This window comes from Sinocyclocheilus rhinocerous, unplaced genomic scaffold (assembly GCF_001515625.1).
Source record: "Sinocyclocheilus rhinocerous isolate Xijiao unplaced genomic scaffold, SAMN03320098_v1.1 scaffold831, whole genome shotgun sequence".
Taxonomy (NCBI): domain Eukaryota; kingdom Metazoa; phylum Chordata; class Actinopteri; order Cypriniformes; family Cyprinidae; genus Sinocyclocheilus; species Sinocyclocheilus rhinocerous.
In genome coordinates this window covers 467,050-485,716 of record NW_015641020.1, presented here as the reverse complement: position 1 = coordinate 485,716, position 18,667 = coordinate 467,050, and the positions used below count along the sequence as shown (strand labels likewise).

The following is an 18,667-nucleotide window of genomic DNA, read 5'->3' as shown; positions in this document are numbered from 1 at the left end:
ACCTGGGGTTTTCTGCCAAAAAAAAAAAAAAACCTTGAAGGTTTACTATTTGAAAATGAATTAAGACAGTGATAAATATTAGTCATTAAAATTTTACAGTTGCACTCTAAAGTTATTATATTATTTTCCTATTTTCTCCTTTACAGTGAAATATATCAATAGTAAAATTTCTTATTTTATTATTTTTATTTGGCAACAATCATAACAACAACAATTATTATTATTATTGTGTATAATTTTATAGATATAATTATTATATGATTAAATGCGTAAATTATTATTATTATTGTTATTATTATAGACATACCGATAGATAAATCACAACATTTGGGGCCAAATTGTGTAGCCCTATAAACAAGCAAACCTGAAGCTTCTTTTTAATTTACTTTAAAATCACATTTTAAAATGTAATTTCTAATCAGAAAAATCACAATTAGATTTTTTTGCTCATACCACGCAGTCCTAGATTCTAGTTTCTAAAGTGAGAGGAAATAGGCTGCGACATGGCAAGGTTCTATGCCTGTTTCTATGCCCTTTACAGCAACAAGAAAATGTGGGAAGAAAAGAAAACATAGAAAAAGAAAGTGATAGCGCTCTAAAACTCTGTGCGTGCCCCTCCAGGAGTGTTGGGACCACAATCACAAAGAAACACCAGTTCAATTTCACACAAACTTATCCGAACATGAGCTGTGTAAATACTTTGGTGTTGGGACTTCGAAATTGCTTTGAATGTTTGAACTATTCAGATACAGAGCCACGGTGCATCTGAGGATACATTCCACACAACTGACGTGTGTGTCATTCAGTTTGTGTGCGTTTTGGTGTGAGTATTTGTGTCCCACAAGGTATGACAGTACATCCTGATGGGAACAGAGAAGTTTGATTAACCCCGCTGACCACTTACTGCTGGAGGCTAATCATTAAAGGTACAGTACAAGGGCGTATTATGTAAACACACATACACTTGTATGTGTAGAACAAAATGTTCCCAAAACAGCAGCCAAATCTCAATTGCAAAAAACTTCTCTGGGTGGAGCTGGGATATGCCTTTGCTCTATATGCTCTTTATATTCTACACAGAACCAAGGGCTAACATCACTTCCTGTCTACACTTCAAACTTAATTAGCAATCAAAACATGTTCATTCACAGAACATAATAGGATCGATTGTAACCCACCTTGAGAGCTTGCAGACGGGCTTGCTCCTCCTCCAGGGCCTGCTGTTTCTCCTTCTCGTCCATCCTGCTGGATGAGAAGGAGAAGGACATGCCCGTGTTGGACAGGGACGACACCGCATTGGACAGAGTGTTGGCTCTACAAACAAAAACACAGATAAACACAGAAGTGAGATTTCTCTATCAGTTCTTTATTTAAGAGCTGATAAATATAGCACTGTTCATTAGACAATAAAGTCTTATCTTACAGTATGTGGCTATATATAAATCTCTTGCTGATGGTTTGTTGTTGCTGTATCAACTGCTTCAGCATATGGCTTGTGAAGTAAAGTGCTGTTAAGAGGTTTTATACAGCAACTTGCATTTGACTATATATTTTTTGCATAATCTTCAAAACAATAAAACAGGTATATGTAATAAAAAAATTAATTAAAAAAAGTACACTCACATGAGATGAATGATATGTCATTAGCCTAATAAAAGTTGTTTTATATTACACAAAATGGGTTGCCCACTATGAGGACCACCATGCTAAATTTTTTAACCAGCCCACTACTCAATCTTCCCTAGTCACATGATGTTTTTTTTTCATATTTATGATCATCAGTGGGTCAAAGTAATGGCAGTGGATACAAATATGCATGAACAGGGATACCAAGAAAATTGTACATTTTACAGTTTTTTTTACATGAATGTATGTATTAATGTCAGTGAATGTTTTCCGTGTTAAAATGTTTTTATTTGGAATTTCAGCAGAGGATCATTTGTCATTTTAAATATGCAAACACACTGTAACAAAAATGCATGAAACAAAGACTCATATAAAACTAGTAATAATTGCACAAAAGATTTAAATAAATAAATGGAGAGAGAGAGCGAGAGAGAGATTAATTAAATAATTAAATAAAAAAAGTTTTTTCTCTGTTCAACGTCATTACTTTGCCCCGCTGATGGAAATGCAGAATGGAAATGGTCCATTCACTGATTAATATGGTAAACATGGAAGATCAACTACCTTGCTTGCCTGACATGTGAGAACGGACCTCATTGGTTGAGCGTCTGTTTACAATATCTGATGAACTATGTATGTGTGTTGATCAATGTTTATATGTGAATAAAAGCCTAAATTAAATTTGTTCATCGTGTAATGCAAACTTTTTTTTCTGAAGATTTGGATTAAACCACTCAATTTCAATGGATGGACAAAAATGAAAAAGGAGAAGAATGACTTCACAGATATATGCCCAAACAGGGCTGTACAGAGTGATGCTGGATTGTTTGGATATGTAGGATTTCAAACCTGTTGTCAGCGGAGAGCTCCTTGGTTTTCTTTCCCTCCAAAGAGGCCAGGTGCTGCTCAAGAGCCTCCAGGAGACTGCTGGGAGCCTGCAGGAGAAAGAGACGAGTCAAGAACTCAATGAGAACATACAGCACCAGTTTAAAGAAGACACACTCACACGGTCAAACACACTTACACACACACACACCCACTCGATCCACCTGAGTTTCAGCAAATAATAACAGGAGCATGCTTTAAGCTTTTAGTAAGAGGCGTACAGGCAAAGCATAAACAAGCACAAAAAAACAAGAGAGAGGAAGAGTACAAATTCGAAAGAGAGGAAGTGACATGCACAGTGGAAGATCCAAACCTCAAACGCATGACAGACTCATGAGGTCACTGATATATCTCAGTATTGGACCATGACATTAAACAATTTACACTGGCTTTTGGAACTAGTACTTTGGGGTTTCTGTGAGAATTTCTTGTGTTGAGTCGCAAATCTAGCTAAAAACCTTTCTCTGAGCCCTTTATATCGATCTAGGATTTGTTTCTTTTGAAAATAATTATCTTAACAACTACAAGAGGAAGCATTACACAGGTCCCAGATCAGCAAACACGGGATGTGTATGTTAGCACCTAAGAGCACACACACATCCCGTGCTGCTTCATTCAAATGAGAGCAAATGTTAGCACAAGCTCACAGCTCATGGTTGGTGAAAAGAGCAGGTGCTTTGTGCCAAGTTTCCAGAACAGACAACCCATGATAAAACTGCTCTTATGGACTAAGGGTAAGGTAAGCTCTTCGACTGAGCCTAGCTGGCAGCGCTGGCCAACATGTCTGGATCTGATCTAGGTTGGCTTTTTCTCCACATCGCTGAGAGGGCAGATTGGGTCTAATCCATTCCACAGAAAACAGAAGCCAAAAGAGAGGGGAAAAACACATATGCAGCAGTCTACAATTCAAATAGAACTAAAAATGAACATTTCGGGCTAAGCGGGAAAATGTATTACCTTTCACAGAAGTGAGATAAAAAAGAAAGATGAAAGTGTAACAGCTTTTAATTTGCTCCTTTCCTGTCTGATTTGATTTCCTCAGAGAAGACACGGCATGAACAGGCTTTTGATTAAGTGGCTACATTATAGATGTGCGTGCGGCTACACAAAGGACAAAGCGAGGTTATATGAATACTTCAGGCTTACAAACGTAAGACCGCTGGGCAGTTTTCTCACTGGTCTCAGATCAGCAGAAAAAGCGATGAACAGCCATGCCAGCAAAGTGACGAGGCAGAGGCCACATTCAATCAGTTAGCCTGGTTTTAAAGGGATGAATCCGCTGATGCAGTCAGAAACAAACCAGGGCTGAGAGATATAGCTAAAAAAATGACCTCAATATTTACTTTTTGATGATATTTGATCTCAACATACACAGTATGTATTTGCTCTAAAATTACTTTTAATTTAAGGAATAATCATTGACTAAACCAAGATTCTGACTCAAAATACAGTAAAATGTAGTTAAAAATAAATAACTAAAAGCATGTTTTAAGAATGTTTTTCATTAAATGAACATTGATTTTTATAGAATCATTATTACATAATATATGTTATATAATTATATGGAACAATGCAACAATATATATTATTAAATTATAATATTTATCCTCATATTTTTCACAGAAACATTATTTTAGTTTTATGTTTATGTGTTTAATCAGACATGTCAGTTTTAATTGTCATATGCCCCTGGTTTAAATAGCAAATATTTTCGTTACAATTGTAAAATATTACTGCATTTATAGTCAGTGCAAAACTGGTCAAATTGGATGGCCAAATAAAAATTATTGCAATATTAACAATGCTGGCTAATTTTTAACAAACAAAAAATTGAATATGTTGTCAATATTTGATATATCACCCAGCACTAGTAGTAGCACAGGTTATGTCAAATACAAGCAGTGCATATAACCCACCACCTACAAGGTAAGATCCTCTAGTCGTCTGAAAGGAACAATAAACAATGTGTTACGGCAGGGGAATAAACCTCTCATTCAATATAGTGTTAACCCCACTCAACACTCAATGTCAACACTCATACAAAGACATCAAATTTGATGTCTCCACAAAATCATACTGAAATAGTGTGATCATCACTAAACACATTTGAGAGGGAACTAAACAGAGAGAGGAGTGTTTGGTAACTTCTATCAAGCTCTACCACAAGTCTTGACGCTATTAATATTAAGTCTGACTTTTTAAACCAAACAGGAGAAAGGACAGGAGACAGGACGTCCAAAAAACAGTGAGCATGGGTACAAAAACAGCATGTAAGACAACAAGAGAGGACGAGGACAGGTGGAACACAGAGAGAAAAGAAGGAAGGGAGAGCGGTGGTACGATGGACGACAGCAGCAGCGTAGTGAGGAAGTAGAGGAGAAACAGAAAGTGAAGATGAAATGTACACTGACCTGAGTGAGATCTGGGATGTCACCCTGATCAATCCCAACTTGCTGTGTCATAAACAAAACAAAACAAAAACGGTAAACAAACAAACAAACGAGGGGAGGGAGGAGGAATCAGAAAAAGAACAAACATGAAGGATCATTACCTCATGCAATGACTAAAAATGAAAGAAATAAAAATAACAGAGGTGTGGCATGCCGAGAGCCACGGAGGATCAATGGGAACGGACACAGACATTGATAATGTCTCACACGGCTGACTGTGGCGTGTGGAGTGGTTAACATTCAAAAACTATTTTTGAAAGACAGCCGTCAACGGCTACAGGAAGAATAACAGGAGAGAAACAGTTCTTTCCACACTGTATAAAGCAGTCTTAGTGAGGTACACTGCCCCACACTTTGGAGCTATAACTTTGCATAGATTTTCCATAGTTTATATAGTCATTCATGATAACTGAATAAAAAATTGTATTTATATAGTTGTGGAGATAGCTGGGGGTTAATTTTCGCATGTACAGTACCATTCAAAAATATGGGGTCGTTTTTTGTCAAATTGATCAAATTGTTTTTGAAAGAGATTGTGAAAAATTATTACAACTTACAAATTATTACAACTGTTTTCTGTTCTAATATATTTTAAAATGTAATTTATTTCTGTGATGGCAAAGATGAATTTTCAGCGGCCATTACTCCAGTCTTCAGAGTCACACGATCTTTCAGAATCACTCCAATATGCTGATTTGGTGCTCAAGAAACATTTCTTTGTATTATCAATGTTGAAAGCAGTTGTGCTGCTTAATATTTTTGTGGAAACCATGACATTTGTAGAAAGTTCAACAGAACAGCATTTATTTGAAATAGATTTTTTTATAACATTAATTTGCAAATAGAAATCTTTGGTAACATTATATATGTATTTACTGCCACTTTTGATAAAAATGAATGTGTCTTTGCTGAATAAAAGTATTAATTCTTAAAAAATAAATCTTATAAACCCCAAACTTCTGAACGGTAGTTTATGTCAGGTAATGCGTAAGTTAATAAACAAACAATTGTACATGGTGTACAACTGCACCCAATGAGACCCTCAATCAACAGACTGATGTTATAATGCTGATTTCGGTCTCTTTTTAGCCATTGCAATATTTTAGAAAAACTACAACAGAGGTCAGTTTAACCTCGATTCAAACAAAGGATGAAACTTAGTGCTATCCGAATCACTTCTGGCAGAAGAGGCACATGTATATGTTTATGGACTCATTCCATGAGGACTGTGCAATGCATTGCAGTGCCAGAACACTAAATATATGGCATCCGTGCATGCATCAATCCAGGGAAGATGAATGCCAGAGCATTGTGGGATGGAGAGATATGAGAGAGAGAGAAATTGTTGGAGCAGAGGGGTCGTTGAACCTGTGACCTAATCTCAGACCTGTCATATCGAAACACTGTGTGTGTGTGTGTGTGTGTGTATTGCACTGGTACCTCAGCCACTTTAAGAAACTCTGACAGCTTGCTCATCCTGTACAGAAACTTCTTATAGATGTCCAGAGCATCTTTACACTGGTTTTTCTTCATATCAAAGTATTTCTCTGAAACAGCAGGACAAGAGATATAGAGAGAAAGAGAGAGAGAGAGAGAGAGAGATGAGGAGAACAGAACGATTAGCAGAGAAGCTCAAACAGATAAAGACTGCAATTACCCATCAGAGGACTGTCAAAACACTCTGGGCTGTCTGAAAGAGACAGGGGCATATAAAAGCTGCTGTAATGGTTCGCTCAAGGACAGCTAGCACTCTAATTGTGCGTTCACACCGCCGCCGTCGAGAGCGTCAAAAAAAGCTCTGGCCGCCCTGCCAACAACGCTGTGGAAAGATTCGTGGACGCTCTGACGTAGATCGAATGCTTATCTTGTATTTAAAGGGGTCGCAAAGCAAACACGCTTGTTGATCTTGTGCAGACTGACCACAAGGAGGGTAACGTTAAGTTAACCTCATTAAATATTGTTGTGGACGAAGTATTAAGATCCTTTACCTCATAATGTATAAAGCACTAATACCACACTGTAAAAATACTCTGATACAAGTAAAGGTCCTGCATTGAAAATGTTACTTAAGTAAGTATAATCAGGTATATACATTACTTAATGTAAGTATAATCAGGAAAATTGATTTAAAGGTTTAAAAGTGAACTGGGACTATTATACTATTATTTATTATATCATTAGATTATTATTCCTATAACGTTAATGCACATCAGCAACTCACCAGGAACACCAACAATCTCAGACACCTTGGTCCACGCATCATTTTTTTTATTTATGTCCCTGTACGCAAACAGGGACATGTCATAGATTATTGGGAAACCCGCCAATCAACCTGTCCTCCATTTTGCTTGGGAACTAATGTGGTCGAAACCAAAGTTTACAGGACTGCGTTCTCTGGAATCCTCTCAAGCGGTGGACTTCTACGTTCCGATTGGTTGCCGCCGAACCGCGTCATAGCTCATTACCATAAAGTTGACCTGATTTCAACTCTCCTCGACGCCCTCAACGTCCAAGTCGCCGGCTCACATTAAAAATGAATGACTTCCGGCCACTTTGACGCTCTCGACGGCAGCGGTGTGAACGCACGGTAATGCATTTTTAGACCATCAACCTAAACGGCCGTATGTCACAACATAAAAAAATACAACAATAAAAATCATGGAAAAATGAATGACTCAACGACTGAATAATTAGTGCTCAAACAGAGTAAAAATCAGCAATAGCTGAAGAGGAATTAAAGCCTAATTTCTGCTAGACTATTAAGGGGTCACACACTGGATGTGAAGTGCAACATCAGGTCAAAGATAGGACAAAGCACAAGGATCCAACACTGTGTTGCTCTGAATGTGTGAGCACAAAGTCAACTCCTCATGAGATTCAAGAACACAACTTTTAACCAGAGGGAGTTGCTTCAGTAATATTTGTTTGCATGCTTATAATTTAGCGCCATGCCTGCAACCGTGGCTATATTCAGGGGAAGAAACAAGTGAAAAATAGTAAAAGTATATAACTAAACTATATGCTGTAGACAACAAATAAAAACAAAATGTACAAAATGTTTTGGAAAGCTAGTCTTTCATCAATTTAAAACTATATCTGGCCTCACTTTATCACAATCTTTTCATAAGAATCAACTGAAAATGAACAAGCTAAAGTTAGAAGCATCAAATATGCTTCCAAGATATTGGGCTCTGGAACAAAAAAGGCATAAAAAGGATCTTCATCCATTAACAAAAACTTGTGTTTTAGTCTGGAGAGGCCTATTGGACAGCAGATGTATATAATATGGTCCCACCAATTTTCAAAATATAGACAACATTTTCTACCAACAACAGGACTGATTTGTGCTACACAGATGCAGTTTATTTTGGATAAAAGTATCTCAAACTATTGATTAATTTGTATAACGTACTGGAAGACCTGAGCTCTTGTGGTTCAACTGCACTGTTCTTTGCTCAGAAAGCAGTAACCCCTAAAGTAGAGTGTGCGAATAGGATGCTCTCCAGAGTGAGAGGGAGTGGATTACTCTTACCCAGCAGGTTGATAACACCCTCATTATAGGCAGCAAACAGACGGATGGAGTCTTTGAAGAGCAGCATGAAGGCAGCGTTGATCACTCCGTTAGTCAGCTCATTAGGGTTAGCCTACGGACACACATCCACAGGAGAGAGTACACATTATACCAAATAGCCTGGACTGAATCAACATCAATGTTGATCTGTTAAAATAGGGTTTTCCATCCTGGGGCTTAGGGGTCACCAAGCCTACTTGATTTTAGGGGAACTGATTATCACTTCAATCACAGACACAGTCAAATAATCTGCACTAAATCTATCCAAGCTGAATTACTTTCATTAAAAGAAAGGAATAAGGGAATTTTCATACTGTAAATGTTCTTGCATTTCATCAGCACACTTTAAATTGTTTACATACACACTACTGTTTAAAATAAGATTTGGTAAGATTTATTTAATTTTTTTTAAAGAAATTAATATTTTTATTCATAGCAAGGGTGAATTAAACAGATCAAATTCATAGTAAAGACATGTATAATGTAACAAAAGGATTAGTTTTAACTTAAATGCTATTCTTTTGAACTTTCTATTTGTCAAAGCATTCAGAAAAAAAAAATGCAAGAAATTAAACTGGATCAAGGTTTACACAACTGTTTCAACATTGATAATAATAAAAAATGTTACTTGAGCACCAGATCAGATGATGTTATAATGATTTCTGAAGGATCATGCAACACTGAAGACTGAATAACTGCTAAAAATGAAGCTGTCCTTAAAACAGGAAACAGTTGTTTTTAAATTTTAATAATATATAACAACATTACAGTTTTTATTGTATTTTTGTATTAAATAAATGCAGTCATGGTGAGCATAAGAGACTTCTTCCAAATACATTTAAAAAATCCTTCCGACCCCAAACTTGCAATAGTATATGAATGTTTTTTTTTCTTAAATTGGAGGTTTAGCCAGTAAAAAATAAAGACAAGATAACATCAATTATATAAAAACAAATAAATACATTCTGATTGGATTTGAATAATTGGGAAGCTTTAAATCATACATGCATGATCTTCATCACAAACCTGGAAATCCAGCAGCGCGTCCAGCTGGTTTTGAATGATAGGCAACGTTTTGATCAGCTTCTCTGTGTTCATGGTACGCATGACTCCATCAATACTGCACCACAAACAGATAAACAAACAATCAGAACTCACCACTTATTTAGCGCTTAAAAAATCAGCTACTTAATCAGCTTTTAAAAACAACTTGAGTAATGAGCTAGCCTGATTTGATTGTGTCCTGCTGAGACAAGGTGTTTGAACACAATCTTGACTCTAGGCAGACAATATTACAGAGGCAGAACTGAGGTTTACCCACCCTCTCTTCATCTTGGTAAAGTCCACAGCCACCAGCCTATAGGAAAGGGCTTTTTCATTGAGATATCTGCTGTACCGTCTGATGAACGTGGACATGTCATAGCCTGAGGGAAAGATCGAGGGGTTTATCATCAGTGTGTGTGTGTGTGTGTGTGTGTGTGCGTACAATGCTTTAGAGACAGGAAAGGTGTTCATGTTTCTTACCTTGCAATGCACCTTTATCAAGGAAATTGTTCAGATTGAAGAGCGTGTTTCTTGAGGCCAGATACTGAATGAAACGCTGCGGGTACAGAGAAAAGATAATCAAAATGCTGACACCAAAATATAAAGTCATATACTAGATGTGATTCTGCAGCTCTTAATCTGTCAGAATGCGGGAGCGACTTCATCCCTGACGTGCGGAAACTCCCCGCTGCTGAATTTGCAGTACACTGTGTGAAATCTAGACCTGTATACAAGACCAGACTCTTCTGAGTTCTCTTTGAGCTGCCAAGTATGTCTGCTGCAGCTCCCCTCCTCCATCCAGCCCCATCCCACCAGCTCACACAGCTGTAGGCTGAGAAACAGAGCAAAGAGAAGCACACAGTGTTCTGGATGCTGTTGAGAACGGACATGATGGGAGTTTTGGGAATGCAGTAGATTTATACTACTACTAGCATGCTACTAGGATGCATTCATGCATGTCATGACATACATGACAGGAAAACAGAACCTATACACCGACCTCAAAACCAATCAAACTCTTTTGTGATCTGATCACAAAAATCATATTCTGAGATTAGAAAATGAAGTAAGTGACTATGCAAGTGATTACATCTCATTTAGTGACTATATCGCACACAAAGTTCTGCCCACTCATTCTTGATCTAACTAAAGTAGAGAAAGATATTTTCTGCCGTATTGTGATGCCCATTTGAGTGAAACATTCTTTTGTAGGATTGGGGCTCGGTTATGATTGGATTGAGGCAGACCTGAATGCTTGCAGTCGATTGAAAGAAAAGGACAGGATTTAAACTGACTAAATAATTAGAGAAGTCTGGCATACATCACCAAAGAGAAATATGTAGTTTCACCAGATGATCAAGTTACGATTTTTTTATTAAAAATTATGAGGTCAAAAAAATATTTTAGAAAAGCATGTATGCTGGATGAATCATTCACAATAATATCAATAATATGCATTTAGCAAATAGGATGGTGATTTTTAATTTCATGCTTACTTTAAACTTTACTGATTATGTGCATCTTGAACACAGTTGTTAAAAGGATGCTCCGCCCAAAAATGAAAATTAATGAAAATAATCTCATTATTTACTTATGCTGTGCCAGATGTATATGAATTACTTTTTTCAGATGAACACAAAGATATTTAGAAAAATAATCAATTTCTGTGAGGTGGGGCTCTCAAAGTTGATGCATCACAACATGCTGACGTTTAATTCACACAAACTCTCATGTGCGACTTTGGTTTATGGTTTAAAAAGTTTAAAATATTAGTATTTTTCACACACACACACACACACACACACACACACACACACACACAACACACACACACACACACACACACACACACACACACACACACACACACACACACACACACAGTACATCCCTGCATCTCACTCTATTCTATTCCTACTCCATCATCTAAAGTCGTGGCCTAATGGTTAGAGAGTCGGACTCGTAACCCAAAGGTTGCGGGTTCGAATCTCGTACCGGCAGGGATTGTAGGTGGGGGGAGTGAATGTACAGCGCTCTCTCCCACCTTCAATACCACGACTGAGGTGCCCTTGAGCAAGGCACCGAACCCCCAACTGCTCCCCGGGCGCCGCAGCATAAATGGCTGCCCACTGCTCCGGGTGTGTGTTCACAGTGTGTGTGTGTTCACTGCTGTGTGTGTGCACTAAGGATGGGATAAATGCAGAGCACTAATTCCTAGTATGGGTCACCATACTTGGCCACATGTCACGTCACTTTCACTTTCACTTAAAGCACAAATGTACATACAAATTATTTAAAAAAATCTTTTTTTTTATTTACATATGTATTTTTATTCTCATCTTATTTTTATTGTCTGTGTGTTGTTGTTATCTCTGTGTACTGGAAGCTGGAAACAAATTCCTTGTATGTGCAAGCATACTTGGCAATAAAGCTCTTTCTGATTCTGATTCTGACACACACATTTGACATTGCATCAACAGACATTTATTCATCAATTGGGGTAGTATCGATTACTGTTATGAAGAGTCAACTTTTTATTTAATTATCTTTTTATTTTATTACTTTTCTAAAAAATCTTTGTGCTCCACAGAATAAAGTAACTGGGACGGCACATCTGGGACAGCATGAGGGTGAGTAAATGATGAGAGAATTTTCAGTTTAGGGTGGAGCATCCCTTTAAAGGGGTCCTATTATGCTTTTCACTTTTTCAACTTCATCATCAAAAGCATAAAAAAAGAGCATAAAAAAGATCTGCAAAGTTACAAAGCTCAAAGTCTACTTCAAAAGGATATATTTTATACTTTTCAAAAAAAAAATTCGCGGGTTTAAATCGCGGTCAAATTGACTTGATTTTGACAATATTTACACTGAAGCTCGCAGGCGGCTATGGTGCGGGCTTTCATTTGATACAGGAACTATTCGAGCCGTTCATGCCAGACTGAGGAGAGAGGTGTTTTAATAATGTAAAATATGTAAAAAATAATGTGTTTTTCGAACAACCTAGTATGAGAGCCTGTTCTAGTACACCCCCAAAACAAAATCAAGACTTTGTAAAAGAGCATAATAGGACCCCTTTAATTACAAGAGCAAACAGCCTGTACCTATTTGCAACACACTATAGGCTGGTATGTCAACAAATGATTAGTGAGTAAATCTGAATAGAACAACTTGCGTTTCCTAGAAACTGTATTTGTCAATGTCCTTTACAATACACTACAAAGTTATCAGTCCCACACGGAGTATAAACCAGAATGCAGTAAGTGTAACCTTGATCTTATTTCGTAAATTAGTACACCAGAGAAAAAGAGTCAGCAGGAAACAGTTTTTACATACTGGGATGGAGCCTTAGGCTTGTTTTACCCCAGGGGAGAACCAGCATGAGGACCTGGTGACAGGCCCTGCAGTCAGGCAAAATCTGCTTGGCACAGAGGAATGAAATAGTCCTGGCAGGGGCCATTTTCAGCCTGTGGCAAAAGTATTCAAAGGTCGAGAGTCACTGAAATCACAGAAGGGTCCTAAAATGCATCTGAAGGAAGGGGAGGCTAAAAAAAATGCTGCATTCCTAGAGCTCTGCTTAAGTTGGCGGATCAAGAGTGGTGACCCACTGAACGGTAGGCTGACAGTCTGGTGTGTATATAGAAGGAAAGTGGCCACCCACTCTTTGAAGATCAATGATCTCTGATCTTAAAGAAGCTCTTGGTGTGGGGTGGCCCTGGTCATGTGATTGAGGCTTTGTGTGAGGTTCCTCATTCTATTTTAAAATTTGTGCAGTCAAACGTTAAAAATTCAGCTGCATTTTAACAATATACAAAAAAGGACAATGGCAGAATAGTGATCTAACACTGGGGATCTATTTTTGGGTGAACTATCCCTTTAATATTTTAGGAAGGGGATTCCTTTCAAATTTAGAGGTCCTTGTCATCAAAAATCCCTGATCTAACGGTGTGTTCCCAATCATTCTCAAAGAAAACTACTGACATACTTCTGATTTGCACCGGTGCCTCAAATACCAGCCTAAAATCCTTAAGGATCAGACGAGAAGCAGAGTGAGGCGTACCACATTCAGACCATGATGAAAATCCCCAGGACGGCAGCTGTGCAAAGCATGAGCTAGCTCTCTCTGGTACTGTGGCTTAACCTTGGAGAGAAACCTTGTGGAAAACGCATGGCCGAGCCAGTGTGTACCAAACTGCAGAGAATATTGCTCCATTCCAGAGTGTAGATCGATATGGATTACTAATTCAGTGGAGTCTGCAAATCCACATTCGCCTGCCTGCTCCTCTGCATGAAAGCCTCAATCTCCCTGCCTTTTTTTTTTACATAGCTGAGGTTATTCAAAATGGATGTCAGCAGTAGGGACGACAAATATAGATTGATAGGCCAGGAAGGGTTCGGCATTCTCTGCTTAGCAAATAATTAATGTGAGAACAAACCTCAAGTAGAGTCAGAGTGAAGCATCATTTATTATGAAGGCAGGAGGCTCTTTGGCAGGGAGCTTTCTTTCCCAAAGGGAGCAGCTTCTATTAACACAGCAGCTCAGGCTGAGGGAAGATATCAGCAATCTGGGAACAGGGATTGCTCATGTTTTAGCCACTGATTTTGTTTGTGCAGTCGGGAACTGATCTAGAAACAGCACTGGAACTGCTATGTGAAATTGCCGGTTGGTGCGCAAGAGCGCTAACCCTGCAGGGAACATGTGTAAATAGGATGCATGATGATGCCCTGATAATGTGCCGGCTGCTGGTCTTCGCTCTCTCGATCCATACATGTTCTGAGGTTTCTATGGATACGGCCTGAGCAATTATGGTGGTTAGAAAAAAATAAAGGCTTACAGAAAAACGGCAAGCACAAAAAGATAATGACAGGAAGCGAAAGGAGGCACATTGTTCGATAGCGATTATTTTCAAACACAAAACCCATTCTTTTCATGACATCTGATTCAGAGCTAAAATGACCGTACCAAAAAGCAAAAACAGAAACGCGTGACCAAATCAAAAAAAAATTAAAATCTTCACCCACTATACAAAGCTGATGTAGTGCTATGTTTCACGCTCCTAAAATCTCACCATCAAAAAAACAGTAAATACAAAATGTAAATATGAATCAATAAAATAAAAAACTACCCTCCAGCACACCAGTGTGAGGAACAGCTATTAGCCATTAACTGTGTGTAGGAGACTCATGTCACTGCCACTAAAAAAAAAAGTCAATGGTCTAATCCAACAAGGTGAGTCACAGTCACCAATTCCCACATGTAGTTTATTACTGAAGTCTCTACTTATGAATTACTGATTGCTGAGCAGCAGCTGTTTGTTTTCTGCCCAGATTTGCCATTCCTGCCTGCAGGGTAGAGAAGGAGAAGTCATCAGGGGAGTGAGAGAATGTTTCATAAAGGTAATAATTACCTTTCCTAGCACACATCACTCACAAACAGCATCCATTATGCAAACAGATCCCACACAGTAGAGACCTGAACTCAAAGAGTCAGCACATGGCCAGAATGTTAAACAGCCCATTTCACAGCTGTCGGAAAAGCCTTAAACTCAACATGGAACGGCATTTGTTTTTCCTGTGGAGTTTGAGACGCATTTCCAAATGTTACAGGATACTCAAATAAATGTTTGTATGTATACTGTACATGCATATTATAAAATACAGTCATTTTTCATGTCACTTGACAGATTTAGTCGGATTTCTTAAATAGACACAAAAGAAGTCTGAAAAACAGAAGCAATGTCTTACGCCCAATTACATGTTCTTTGAAATTATGAAGCAAAGAAAGATCTTGCAACTGACACAACTCCATGGATTATACATTGCACTTTCTGGTCTTATAAATAGCAACAAATTAATTTAAACCATCACACAGCAAGGCTGAATTGCAGCTTATTTCGGCATTTGGAAGTGTACTGTATGAATCAGAGGTTGTTCGGTGTAGTTCTTCAGAAACACATCAGAATCCCAGAGTACGTACCGAACACCCGTGTTCACGCTCACAGAGCAAAAGTCATTTTCAAGACTGACATTTACATGGATTCATTAAAAACACATTTAAATGCTGAAACTCTTTGGTGGTCTTGTGTTGACATTAATCTTCTGTGTTAACTATCAGCGAGATTTCAGAAAGGCTGCATTAATTACAGCAATAGCCTGAAACAATGCCTACAGCTATTTGGCTATTAATTAATATTATCCAGGAGCCCATGCGGTCTATGTGACATCAGCTGATCAAGAAAGACGTTTCAGATGAGAAAGTTATTTAAATTTTGATTTTTACGAAGTCCTTTTTTTTTCATCTTTGGACTAACATGCACTGCATAATAAGACCAGAAACATCCATTACACTAAATATAGTTAATTCAGATTTTCTATAGACACAGCTGCATGAGACAACGGTGAGTAGATCAACCAATCGCACATTTTGCCGAAGCAAAATTATTTATTGTTGGTTGGTGTTTTTTGAGCTTTAATTCCTGAGAGAAGTTAAACCAGCACAATTTAATAAAATAGGTTTAAGAGATACTGGACTCTGGCATGAGGAGCATAGTGGTGGACCTTCATATGAAATTAAGAACTTGTGTGTAATTCTGGACTGTCCTATTCAGCATTGTGTACATATGACCTGATCCCAGCGATTATTAAAAATAAAGATGCAACTTTTAAAGTGACAAAAATTCTACAATGTTTATATCCCATTCAATCTTAATTTCAGTCAATCTTCTGGCCAGTGTTTTCTGAATATGAACAAGTGTTTGTTTTGTCTATGTGCTATTAAGCTCAAATAGTATTGACAGAGAAGTTAATGACGAAGCCAAAAAGACATAAGTTCTTACATTTTCCAGCAGACTGAGGCAAGTCTCTTTAAATACAATCAGCAGGGGGTTATCTATCTTGATTAAACAAAACTTTATCTGAGCCTCCAGTGTTAACCTGATCCAACGAACTTCCCTTTCACACACACAGAGTCTCTCTATCTCAAGTATTAGCTCGCTCGCCCACTCAGTCTTCCCTCTGTATCCAAAATGAACCGTTCTAGATGGACAGCAGGGGCAGTAGTGGTGTCCCCATACAAGGTTAATCAATTTGTCCACTGTGTGACCCCACATGAACCAGCTGATTAAAATTCCAACTCATTCTCTTTCTGACCCTTGCCTTTCTCTCTCTCTCTCTTAAAGGTCCTTATCCTTAAAGTTATCCTAACCCAGATGTTTCTTCAACCCACTCTTCTCTCTATCTCTACCCTACACAACATACACTTCCAGTGACGTCACTACAGCAAATTGTGCGTTCTGCATCTGAGCCATCAGTGAGTGACATCGCCCTTTTTGTCTCCTATTTGCACAAACGCATGTGGAAACGTCCTTATCAACAACACCTTATCTGTGGCCTTTTCTGTGCCCTCTCACAGGGCTACTGCTGACAAGACAAACGTCTCTGCTCCTCAACAGACAGTGATAACCAAACGTGTGTTTTTCAACTGGGTAAAGGATTAAGACCAGACTCAACCTGGACCAGACGTTCAGCTCTGATAACAAAAACCACCCCTGACTGATTAGTGCCCCGTCATGCCGCAGAACAGGGTGTGCTGAAGGACAGTCCTGCACGCTTTATCTATCTCTGACACTGGCGAGCTCAGGACATATAGTGAAGGACTTTTTATTTTATAGCCCAAGTGAATGATCAAGGACGCGTGTGAGAGTCACTAGCGCTGCCATTGTTTTTGTGTGTGCGTGTGCCACCGTTTCCTGCAGAATCTACAACGCCACAGAAAATGTAATTATATTTTACCCGAGTTGTGAGCTTGCAGACTAAATTGAACGTGATGAGATAAAAAGGACTGTGTACTGTGAAAGAACAATGGTACGATACAATAGACTTTAAAACTAGAAAAAAAAGACTTTTGTTTTCTTCACTGGCTGCACTTAAAAACAAACATATAGTGTGAATGGTGTAGTCCACTTAACAAATAAATGACCCTGAGTCAATTCTTTGAAAGTATCACGCAAGTGACTCATGAGTTATTGATCTGAATCAAGCAGACGAATCCTTCACTGAACTTAATCTCTTAGAGCTGAATTAACTTCAAGTTAAAGTTATCTAAACTGACAAAATGTCCTTTAGAGAAATGCTCAAAGGTGAATGTGAAAATGACTTATGAATGTGTTTTAATTCAAAAAATGCAAAAAGTTTTTGTTTCTAAGTAGTGTACAATTAGCTTTACATAGAAAGAGAATAAGTATTTGGTACGTCCTCATTTAGATACTGTAGCTAGGTAAACGTGTGTGCGTTTCTAGAGGAGCTCATGTAGGAGCAATAAATTAAGGGGTCCATGTGCACATCTAGGTCACATCCTAACTGTATATATCATTTGTGTGTGTGTGTGTGTGTGTCATATTCTCACCTATCCACTGTTAATCATTAGTGGACTGTGTTTGTGCCTGTATAGAACTATCTAATTCTTGTTGCTGTACATAAACTGTGCACTTTCAAACTCCACTACAACACTAACAGAACATGCTTGTTAGTGTTTTTCACTGTAGTTTCAAAATGCATTAATTATCTACAGAAATGTCCAACAGCAGTTAAATATTTTGTCTACCAGTCCACCATGACTATGTAATACAAAAACTAAGAATGAAAACAAATATATTAAGTTATGTACCAAAACAGGATACTCTGACATCACAGTTAAACGTGGCTCAAATCAGAAAGTGGATCTTCATTTGATTTAAATCTGATTTAAAAAGGATTAATTAAAATTATAATAAGTAGCAGTAATTACATATAATGTTACAAAAGACTTCCATTTCAAGTAAATGCTGAACTTTTTATTCCTCAAAGAATCCTGAAAATAACGCATCACAGCAACACCGATAATAATAACATATGATTCTGGGGCACCAAATCAGCATATTCAGAATCATATTCAGAATAATTTTTACTGTCACCATGTGTCATACAAGCTTGGTCACAAACAGCAAAACTGTGACTGCTGAGGTGTGATTTGTCATGTAGGGTCAATTTGACCAAGCTGTTGATCTTCAACAGTAACAGCACAGAAGGGTGTCTGATATGGGCCAAAAAAAAAAAA

At 38.0% G+C, this 18,667-nt stretch overlaps 1 protein-coding gene across 4 annotated transcripts in view; it reads right to left on the bottom strand.

Moving 5' to 3' along the window:
• LOC107753942 (phosphatidylinositol-binding clathrin assembly protein-like) overlaps positions 1–18,667 on the bottom strand; it is a 57,808-nt gene that overhangs the window by 19,803 nt on the left and 19,338 nt on the right. For 3 of the 4 annotated variants that reach the window (XM_016570227.1, XM_016570229.1, XM_016570230.1), the window contains exons 3-11: positions 10,057–10,132; positions 9,854–9,956; positions 9,559–9,652; positions 8,494–8,605; positions 6,402–6,508; positions 4,923–4,964; positions 4,435–4,455; positions 2,476–2,561; positions 1,179–1,314 (exon numbers count right to left, since the gene is read on the bottom strand). In XM_016570227.1, the coding sequence (XP_016425713.1) occupies positions 1,179–1,314; positions 2,476–2,561; positions 4,435–4,455; positions 4,923–4,964; positions 6,402–6,508; positions 8,494–8,605; positions 9,559–9,652; positions 9,854–9,956; positions 10,057–10,132 (777 nt within the window). The remainder of the gene's footprint in view (positions 1–1,178; positions 1,315–2,475; positions 2,562–4,434; positions 4,456–4,922; positions 4,965–6,401; positions 6,509–8,493; positions 8,606–9,558; positions 9,653–9,853; positions 9,957–10,056; positions 10,133–18,667) is intronic. The other variant, XM_016570228.1, reaches the window with a different exon arrangement.